Source organism: Lampetra fluviatilis, chromosome 20 (genome assembly GCF_964198595.1).
Source record: "Lampetra fluviatilis chromosome 20, kcLamFluv1.1, whole genome shotgun sequence".
NCBI classification, from domain to species: Eukaryota; Metazoa; Chordata; class Hyperoartia; order Petromyzontiformes; family Petromyzontidae; genus Lampetra; species Lampetra fluviatilis.
In genome coordinates this window covers 7,844,663-7,855,773 of record NC_136294.1, presented here as the reverse complement: position 1 = coordinate 7,855,773, position 11,111 = coordinate 7,844,663, and the positions used below count along the sequence as shown (strand labels likewise).

General features: G+C 49.1%; 1 protein-coding gene across 2 annotated transcripts; it reads left to right on the top strand.

Moving 5' to 3' along the window:
* Positions 1-7,173: 7,173 nt before the first annotated feature.
* LOC144937926 (uncharacterized) lies at positions 7,174-10,782 on the top strand. 2 transcript variants are annotated; one of them, XM_078865542.1, is made up of 2 exons: positions 7,174-7,892; positions 9,840-10,782. In XM_078865542.1, exons 1-2 carry the CDS (start codon positions 7,766-7,768, stop codon positions 10,376-10,378), a joined length of 666 nt encoding a protein of 221 aa, XP_078721668.1. In that variant the 5' UTR covers positions 7,174-7,765; the 3' UTR covers positions 10,379-10,782. The 2 variants fall into 2 exon arrangements, with proteins under 2 accessions (XP_078721668.1, XP_078721667.1); XM_078865541.1 differs by having other exon boundaries at positions 9,660-10,782.
* The last annotated feature ends 329 nt before the right edge of the window (positions 10,783-11,111 follow it).

Sequence of the window (11,111 nt, the reverse complement as noted above, 5' to 3'; positions counted from 1 at the left end):
GTATGGCAGACCGCAAAATAAACATCTTACATTTTTACTCTATAGTGAATTTTGCAATGTTTAATACAAGCGTGCTTTTTTATAAACACAACGGTTGTCTAGAGGTTAAAAACGAGCTTCTCGAAACACTAAACCTTTAAAAATGTGATTTGACGTAAAAAAAAACGTGGTTGTTGCTTGTCTTTTTTTGTGAAGAGTCGAGACAGTGTAGTGTGGGAAGTGGTAATGTAGTCGTTACCGCGATGCACTGTTCGACGACCCGAATTCCATTTCCTCTCATGGCCACCAAAAACTGACGATTATCTGAACCATTACCTGGTGCCATGTGTAAAAATCGCCACGAGGAAGACAAAGGCGGCCGACCGAGAGCGTGCAACTGGCCACACCCACCCGTCATGCGCCGTGCCAAACTTAGAGGTGGGATTTTTGTCTTTGCTGTGGACAGGGGTGGATCAGTGCCGTAGTGGTTAACGCACTGCGGAAATAACTTCGGAGTTTGATTCCCGGTCATGGCTAACATCGGTAATATCTGTACCGATCCTCCCCTTCCCTTCATCCAGTACGAATCGGTATGGTCAAACAACCCCATTCCTGACATGGAATCATGAGGCTTTCAGTAGTGGACTCACAGGTATCTTGTTTTTAACAGGAGGTGTTAGAGCTCTAGGACATTTATGCAATAATGTTAACGTTCCGATTTAAAGCTTTCGTGACTGCAGGGATTCATCTTCTTGGTTCTTTCGGTAAAGTCACGTAGAAGGGAAGTAATATAATAATAATAAAATAATTATCACGACGTTTCGGCCACAACGCAAGCTGCTTGCGTTGTGGCCAAAACGTCGTGAGAATTATTTTTCTTGGTTCTTTCGGTAAAGTCACGTAGAAGGGAAGTAATAAAATAATAAAAATAAAACAAGCTGCTTGCGTTGTGGCCGAAACGTCGTGAGAATTATTTTATTATTTTATTACTTCCCTTCTACGTGACTTTACCGAAAGAACCAAGAAAATGTTAACGTTCTGCAGGCAGCACGCACAGCATGGAGCCTGTTTGATCCCAGTCCAACCGAGACATCTAAGAAAGCATTTTACCAAGTAAGGCCCACAGCTATGTAGCTCTTTTCCAGAAGCACCCTGGCCAAAATGATAGTCCAAATGAAGTGGCTTATGTGGAAATTGATAGCAGCCAAATACTCTCAACAAATGTGGAGGGAAACCCCGGAGAAAAAGCCACACGCCCACTGGCAGAACATGCAAACTCCAAATATACAGCAGGCGTGTAAGGGTCGGGATCGAACCCACGACCAATTTAGCAGCCGGCCCACCGCGGCGCCATATCAAAGCCACCACAGCCACCCGTCAACTCCTGCGACAACCGCTCATCGGAGACATCGACCGTGAAGCAAAGAGGCTTGGGCAGGACACGTCAATAGGGGTCACCAGTGGCAGAATGACCACTGTAGGCACAGAACGATGGAATCACAGGACCTTAAGACGCTCATAGCTCAGTGAGCCTTAGCTGGTAAGATAAAAAAGACGCGCCTTTTGGCGTCCTCTGGCCGAGCACCAATTGGGTCGAGGCTCAAAAGAAAGCCGTCCCTGGTGTGGACCAATCAGTTTCAAGGACAATGCCAATATTTTATCACTAGCAGTAGTACCCGGCGTTGCCCGGGTGAAAAATATATTTCTTAATAACCTTACATATATATACACCCTCACCATTCACCCTCACCACTCTCCCTCACCACTCTCCCTCACCACTCTCCCTCACCACTCTCCCTCACCACTCATCCTCACCAATCACACCCTCACCAATCACCACTCACCACTCACCCTCAACACTCACCCTCAACACTCACCCTCACCACTCACCCTCACCACTCAACCTCCCCTCACCACTCACTAATCACCACTCACAATCGCCACTCACAACCGCCCTCACCATTATATTTTTGCCCCAGTCAACGCCGGATATTTCCCATTCGTAGCAGTTTATATCAACTCTATAAGCAACTTATATTAAACAGGAAGCGCGATCCTAAAGTACTTTACAACCTTCGATTAGTCCTTTGTGCGATTCAAAGAATCGATTCCTGGCATGTTGGGGGTTTACATTTTGAATGATAGAGTTTCATTTTCATTGTTCTTTTTTTGTCATTTTTTCAGGAGTTTTTAATTACATTTTTGCCCCGGTCAACGCCGGATATTTCCCGTTCGTAGCAGTTTATATCGACTTTAACCAACTTATAGTAAACGGGAATCGTCCGAATCTAAAGGAATCTACAACCTTCGATTCCTTTGCGCGATTCAGAGAATCGATTCTTGGCGCGTCGGGTTTAAAAGTAATTACACAGTTGTTTTTTCATTGGTATGTAATGTTTGAAAGTTTTCATAAGATTTTAAATGTATTTTCCCCCCGGGCAACGCTGGGTATATCGAATTTATACCACAAAGTCGTCGCTTGACACGGGTGGGATGTCGAGGCCTAGTACCGTGCAGAGCCTCCGGCCTCGCCTAGATTGCCCACCCGGCTGAGGCTGGGTACCGGGGCCGTTACCCCCCCCCCCCCCCGCGCTACAATAATACTGTGTAATCGCTATAATTGTATTATCTACCGACCCTATAATAGTAATTGCACACATTGTGGTGGGGGGGGAGTGAAGAGGACGTGAAACTTTGATGAATTTACCTCAGAGTCGCGTGGTGGGTGTCGAGGCCTAGTACCGTGCAGAGCCTCCGGCCTCGCCTAAATTGCCCACCCGGCTGAGGCTGGGTACGGGTGCCGTCCCCCCCCCCCCCCGCGCTACAATAATAGTGTGTAATCGCTATAATTTTATTATCTACCGACCCTATAATAGTAATTGCACACATTGGGGTGGGAGGGGAGTGAAGAGGACGTGAAACTTTGATGAATTTACCTCAGAGTCGCGTGTTAATGCGTGCGCATATTTTTAACGGGAATTAAAAATGGCGTGCACCCGGCAGCGAATGCGTCGCTACCCGTTGCCAAGGTCAACCGCCGTCCAATGAAACTGCGTATGGTCCGGCGACACACAGACACACACACAGACAGACAGACAGATTTGCGATTTTATATATATAGACTAGCAGAAGTACCCGGAGTTGCCCGGGTGAATATTTATATTTCTTAATAACCTAACATATATACACAGATGGCTTGCTACCCCTGCCCCCCCCCCCCCCCCAGCCACGATCTCCTCGGCCGCTGTGCAGTAATATCTACGGCCTATAGTGGTAGCATCTAGCAAATGTATAGTAGTAATCACTGCAAGCATCGGGGTGGGGGGTACATCATGCAGTGAAGAATTTACCTGAGCGTTTAGTGTATTTTTAAAGCATTTTTAACGCAAAATAAAATGTTCCCCTCACTACCAACTATTAGTCTTTTATCAACGGGACACTTTTTTACTGATTGGCCGTGTCGGGTGGTGGAGGGTTACAACACATTAATAAATAAGGCGATCTAAACCCAATAACGTTGCTTATGAATAATGGTCGCGTAAGCCTACGTGTTACAAATTGACTAACTTTACTTAATAACCAGGCTACAGTCTACATTATAGACTGCCAGTACACCCACCCAGCTTAATAACCAGGCTACAGTCTACATTATAGACTGGCAGTACACTCACCCAATTTAATAAGCAGGCTACAGTCTACATTATAGACTGGCAGTACGCTCACCCAGCTTAATGACTATTTGTACAGTCAACATTTAAAGAATCGATTCTTGACGCGTCGGGTTTAAAAGTAATTACAGTTGTTTTTTCATTGGTATGTAATGTTTGAAAGTTTTCATAAGATTTTAAATGTATTTTCCCCCCGGGCAACGCTGGGTATATCGAGTTTATACCACAAAGTCGTCGCTTGACACGGGTGGGGGTGTCGAGGCCTAGTACCGTGCAGAGCCTCCGGCCTCGCCTAGATTGCCCACCCGGCTGAGGCTGGGTACCGGGGCCGTTACCCCCCCCCCCCCCCCCCCCGTGCTACAATAATACTGTGTAATCGCTATAATTGTATTATCTACCGACCCTATAATAGTAATTGCACACATTGTGGTGGGGGGGGAATGAAGACGTGAAACTTTGATGAATTTACCTCAGAGTCGCGTGGTGGGTGTCGAGGCCTAGTGCCGTGCAGAGCCTCCGGCCTCGCCTAAATTGCCCACCCGGCTGAGGCTGGGTACGGGTGCCGTTCCCCCCCCCCCCCCCCCCGCGCTACAATAATACTGTGTAATCGCTATAATTTTATTATCTACCGACCCTATAATAGTAATTGCACACATTGGGGTGGGAGGGGAGTGAAGAGGACGTGAAACTTTGATGAATTTACCTCAGAGTCGCGTGTTAATGCGTGCGCATATTTTTAACGGGAATTAAAAATGGCGTCCACCCCGCAGCGAATGCGTCGCTACCCGTTGCCAGGGGCAACCGCCGTCCAATGAAACTGCGAATGGTCCGGCGACACACAGACACACACACAGACAGACAGACAGATTTGCGATTTTATATATATAGATAGTGTGTTTTTTGTTTGCATTTTGACTGCAAGCATTGTGGTTAATGCAGACATGGATCCTTGTAAGAAGTTTTCAGTTTTGTTGCCAGAAAAAAGGGGAAAACCCCTATTATTAAGATAAAAAGTTTAATTCTAGATTTGAAGCTTTCGTGACTGCAATGATTCATATTCTCAGGTTTTTTCGGTAAAGTCACGTAGGTAAAACATTAAAAGTAATGAAAGTAAAATAAAACAAAACAAAAATAAAATTCACAACGTTTCGGAGGCAACACAAGTCTCCGTCATCAGGTGGGACCGTCACAGCCAAATAAGCTGCATCAAGTGAAGCAATGATTCAAGATGTAATCCCTTATAAGCAAGTTGAAGGGGGGGAGGAGAGGGGGGGGGGAGTTCATCAGAATGTGGTGGCCAGTGTTGGCGTGCGCAGCAGCCGCGTCCAAGCCGTCGCCAAATTTTTTGTTGGCTCCCTCCCCCTCCCACCCCCCTCCCTCCCGATACGTTTCCATTCATTGGCCACCACATTCTGATGAACTCCCCCCCCCCCCTCTCCTCCCCCCCTTCAACTTGCTTATAAGGGATTACATCTTGAATCATTGCTTCACTTGATGCAGCTAATCTGGCTGTGACGGTCCCACCTGATGACGGAGACTTGTGTTGCCTCCGAAACGTCGTGAATTTTATTTTTGTTTTGTTTTATTTTACTTTCATTACTTTTAATGTTTTACCTACGTGACTTTACCGAAAAAACCTGAGAATATAAAAAGTTTAGTTTTATTAGTATATATTTGTACGTGATTTTTTTACCTTTACTATACTTTGCACTCCTGTCGTGTAACTGTATTGTTGTTGTAACGTTCTGACCTGCCCCTACTGGACATCTGTTAAAAAGAGATTTATAGCTCATCGGAATCCTCCAGTATAGATATTTTGACAAGGGATGGGGCACCATGAGGAGGCCTTCATCCCGCAGTGATGACTCTCAGATCTCACTCTCCACAAGGATGCACACGATTATGTTGTGTTATGTTTTGCGTATACCTTTTGCGTACAACTAATAATAATGTGCACGTAGTAGGCCATGCATAAACAAGTATAACCCGTAAAAACAAAGTTTTTCACTATAAATCCTTTATATGCGTGGCGGCTAGAGTCCTCTCGTCCGCTGGCTTGAGATGGCTGCCACCTATGGATCAGATGATTGCATTGCACCATTGAGCAATTGGTAATTAAATATAATATTTTTGTCCTAAAAAGTGTAACATTTTGGAAAAATTGTTTCACGAACATTAATTGTCACGCACAACGAGTCTGTGTGCAAAATGTCAGCTCGATTGGATCACGGGAAGTGGGTTAAAAAACGACCGAAAGATTTGCACGGTCGTAAGCAAGCAAGCGAACTTAATATAAAGGTTTTAAAAATGACAAATGTTGAACAATGAAGTGGGTGGCAACATGAGGGCCAGACAGGCACAAAGCTAATTGGAATACTGTATACCTTTTTTCATGTATTTCACGATATTATTACAATTAAAAACTTTTTTTTTTTATCAGGTAAGGCCCACTGAGCTATCCAGCGCGTTTTCAGAAGCGACCTGGCCACAAATGAAAGCCCAACGAAGTGGCTTATCACGTGGAAATATAAAGCAACCAAATACTCTAAATGTGGAGAGAAAAACCGGAGGACCCGGAGAAAAATCCACGCGACCACGGAGAAAGACACGCAAACTCCAAATATACAGCAGGCGTCAGGGTCGGGATCGAACCACGGCCTCCTGTACACCAGGCGAAATAATTTAAATCTCATCTTCAGATATCCCTCACGGTCCTGCAAGGCGTGGGGAGACCCTCAGCCAGCAGCAGATAGCCACACGAGTCGTGCATGTACATGCCCTACGACAACAACACGCAACTGAAACTTCTAAATCATGTGAGGCCATCTGCTGTGAAGGGACACTCAAGAAGAGCCTGTGTGCCATTAGTCACCAGAGTTGCTCACTCTGCCAAAGCTTTAATATACAGTGCAAAACCTCCACGTGTATTTACAGTGTAGTATCACATGCTATATCGTCTATACGCCTCTACAAATTAAATATGAGTGCAGTCAATAATTCAGATGTTACGGTAACACAGTCGGAATGAGACACCGCAAATCCAACCACGATGCGATTTGCGCAAATCCGACCGACAACTTTTCATGGCAATGGGCCACCCAGCACCGAGTTGCAGTGTCGCGATGATGAGGTTCAGACACGAGACTGCTTGGGATGGATGGAGATCGAGCCACGGAATCTGTCGATCTGTCCAGGTGCACACACACACGCCGATATGTGTCCTCTCTCTGTGTGTCCTTGTGATGTCTGTCTGCTTGTATGTCTGTCTATAGTTTTCTAGTTAGATTTTTGTTGCTCTTTCTTTTATACCTGATGATGATTGCTTGTGTTGCAATCGAAACGTCGTAATATGCAATTATTTAATTTATTATTTTATCTTTAGACGTGACTTAACCGAAAGAACCAAAGAAGAAGAATGAATCCAGAGTTTCTCTCCTTCACCGCGTGGTGGCAGTATGATCCAAGAAAACAATTAACGCATTGGCTGGCGTGTAAAAAAAAAACCCAGTTTGTGTGGCCTGGAAGATGAAGATCGAACGCGTTGGGCGTGTTATTCTTGAGCCCGTGTGGTTGACGTCAGGCTATATAGAGAGAGGTCGCTTGTCTGAGAAGGGCTCGGATGCACAGCCGTGTTCGGGGCGACCCATGTGCGTGGCAGCATCAGCAGCATCAGCAGCAGCATCACCCGCAGAGGAGACTTTTTGTTTGTCGTTGCTTGTAAAATCGAGCCCATTTTTACGAGCTTTCGGTAGCCTCGCACGCCGGGAGGAAGGTGGGAGTGGTGGTGGTGGTGGCCGGGCTCTTTTCTCCTCTGTCTAAGGCAGCGTCACAACAAAAGGGGCGAGAGAAAATCAGGCGCTCGCCAGCCCCAGGCTGTCCTGGGAACCCAGCGTGGCACGGACGTGGACGCGTGACGAGAGGCGGGCAAGGTTGCTGTGAAAGACAACGGCGACGTTTCTCACGGATTGCTCGGTCGATGTGGTCGTTCGTGATTTCTCTCCGTGACCGCGTTGTTTTTATGCGGATCGGCTGAGCCGGAGAGGTTTGGACTTTAATCCGGTGCCCGAAGTCACCTGCCCAGCCTACCTGCTGCACGCCTTGCGCCCTAACACCCGAGGATGGACATCAAGACGGCAGCTGCGGCTCAAGGCGGTGCTGCTGCTGCTTCTGCTGCTGCTGCTACTACTGCTGGTGCTGGAGGAGCAAGTGGCGATGGCAGTCATCGTCCATCTGCTACTGATGCCGGTAATGGTCCTGGAGCGAGTGCTGCGAGCAGAGAACTTGGTGGTGGAGGTCGCCCTTCTCGTGCCAGTGCTGCTGTTAGTGTTGTCGGTGGAAGTGGAGGAGCTGTAACAAGTGGTGGTGGTGGTGGTGGTGGAGGTCTCCCAGCCCTTGTTCGTGTTGGTGTTGTTCCTCTTGCTGCTGGATCTCCTGGTGGAGCCCTTGGTGGTGGAAGTCGACCAACTCTTTCTCTTGCTGGTGCTGTTTCTCCTGTTGGTGGAGCACCTGGTGGTGGAGGTCGATCAACTCTTTCTCTTGCTGGTGCTGTTTCTCCTGGTGGAGCCCTTGGTGGTGGAAGTCGACCAACTCTTTCTCTTGCTCGTGCTGTTTCTCCTGGTGGTGGAGCACTTGGTGGTGGAGGTCGATCAACTCTTTCTCTTGCTCGTGCTGTTTCTCCTGGTGGTGGAGCACTTGGTGGTGGAAGTCGACCAACTCTTTCTCTTGCTGGTGCTGTTTCTCCTGGTGGTGGAGCACCTGGTGGTGGAGGTCGATCAACTCTTTCTCTTGCTGGTGCTGTTTCTCCTGTTGGTGGAGCCCTTGGTGGTGGAGGTCGATCAACTCTTTCTCTTGCTGGTGCTGTTTCTCCTGGTGGTGGAGCACTTGGTGGTGGAGGTCGATCAACTCTTTCTCTTGCTGGTGCTGTTTCTCCTGTTGGTGGAGCACTTGGTGGTGGAGGTCGATCAACTCTTTCTCTTGCTGGTGCTGTTTCTCCTGTTGGTGGAGCACTTGGTGGTGGAGGTCGATCAACTCTTTCTCTTGCTGGTGCTGTTTCTCCTGTTGGTGGAGCACTTGGTGGTGGAAGTCGACCAACTCTTTCTCTTGCTGGTGCTGTTTCTCCTGTTGGTGGAGCACTTGGTGGTGGAGGTCGACCAACTCTTTCTCTTGCTGGTGCTGTTTCTCCTGTTGGTGGAGCACTTGGTGGTGGAGGTCGATCAACTCTTTCTCTTGCTGGTGCTGTTTCTCCTGTTGGTGGAGCACCTGGTGGTGGAGGTCGACCAACTCTTTCTCTCGCTCGTGCTGTTTCTCCTGGTGGTGGTGGAGCACTTGGTGGTGGAGGTCGCCTTATTCTCCCTAACGCACGTGTTGTTTCTGCTGGGGGTGGAGGAGGTGTTACAAGTGGTGGTGGTCGCCCCACTCTTGCTAGTGCTGTTGCAGCTGGTGGTGGTGTTACAAGTGGTGGTGGTGGTGTTGGAGGAGGTCATCCAGCTTTTGCTAGTAGTCTTGCAGCTGGTGGTGGACGAGGTGTTACAAGTGGTGGTGGTGGTGGAGGAGGTCACCCAGCTCTTGCTGGTGCTATTTCCGCTGCTGGTGGAGGGAGTCACCCAGCTGGTGCTGTTTCATCTGGTGCCGGTAGCGGAGCCCTTGGTGGTGGTGGAGGTCACCCAGCGCTTGCTGGTGCCGTCGCTGCCGGTGCAAGTGGAGGAGGTGTCGCAGGTGGAGTTCGCCCTTCTCTTGCTAGCGCTAGCGCTGTTTCTGCTACTGCTGCTGCTGCTGGTGGTGGAGGTGTTACAAGTGGTGGTGGCGGAAGAGGTCACCCGGCTCTTCCAAGTGCTGGTGCTGTTGCAACTGGTGGAAGTGGAGAAGGTGTAACAGGTGGTGGTGGTGGTGGAGGTCGCCGCTCTCTTGCTAGCGCTGGTGTTGTTTCCGCTGCTGGTGGAGGGGGTGATGCAAGTGGTCGTGGTGGGGGAGGAGTTGACCCAGCTCTTGCTAGCGGTGGTGCTGTTGCTGCAGGTGGAAATGGAGTTGGTACAACCAGCAGTCGTAGCTGTGGAGGTCGCTCTACTCCTGCCCGTGCTGGTGCTGTTGCTGCTGCTGGTGCTGGTGGAGGAAGAGCAGGTGGAGCAAGCGGTCGCGGTGGTGATGGTGATGGTCGCCCTGTTGCTCGTAACGCTGGTGGTGCCGGTGGTGCAGGTGACCCTACTGCTGCTCCTGCTGGCGAAAGTGACGTCGGCCCTGCAAGTGCCGCAGCCGCCGCTGCTGCTGCTGCTCCTACTACTGCTGAAGTTGGTGGCGGTGTTGCTGCGGACGGAGCTCACGGTGGACAAAAGCTCACCTGTCCAGCGGCCGAAACCTCCGCTGGATCCACCGCGAAAGCCAAGAGACGGAGCTTCTACCTCGGCGACAGGATGCGCGTCGCGTCCACGGCGAAAAGTGGCCCCGACCACGGCTACGATGTCTGCTTCAACTTCTTGAGGCACGCCTTCGACACCCTCCTGCTCTTCTTTCTCGGGCTCTGCTCCCCCGCGCTTCGGGTCATCCTGGACGTGCTGGGCTTGGGAGGAGGCGTCTTCAAGTATGGCCTCTACGGCATGGCCATCTTCTTGGTGTCCGTGTACGGGCTGTCCTTCGTGTTCACGCTCATGAGGACCTACATCGTGGAGACTTCGATTGTGTTCGCCGTCCTGCAGTGTCTGGTGCTGGCGGTCAGCCTGAGGAACAGCGACTGCTGAGGGCATCTTGAAGATGTCCTCTGTGTGTGTGGGCGGTGTGTGTGCGTGCTTCATTTTCAGCCACCGGTTTATGAGGGATCTTGTCGGTCCTTGACCATCCGTGAAGGCGGCTGATCTCACTTGCGATGATTGATGTCGCAAGTGATTGTGTGTAATATTGGTCGGTGTCGTGGGGGGGGGGGGTGATGACTTCTGTGACAGGACCAGCCAGCAAACCCTTGATGTCCGGAGTTTCCCTTTTCTAGTCATTCGAATGGAAATGTGAGCTTTGCATGCGTACATTTAAACAATCTCCCATCTCGTGTTCGTGCTGTGAATCGGGGATGTAACGTTTATTGTTGTTATTATTATACAGTGATTTTATAAACATACCACCGAGACTCCCCCCCCCCCCCCCAAGATAATATACCGACAAACAATTTTAACCGTCGTCAATATGTGAAACTGCAAGACGTGAAGGAAGACGGGTGGACAATTTAAAAAGTAGACATCAAACATCGGAAAAGCTGTGATTGTTGCGTTTCCGTGGGACATTGTGCAATCACGGTTATTTATAGCGGACTCCGTCATATCTGGATGAATTGAAATCGTCACATTTGCCACGGACTTGAGAAAATATTTGATGACATTTACTGCACAGCATCCTTCGAGGCATGCGTTGGAATGTGTCGTGAAAGGTTGGTTTTCTAAGGGAGTTTGGGAATGAGTGCAGCTGCTGATCTTCATTTAAGTA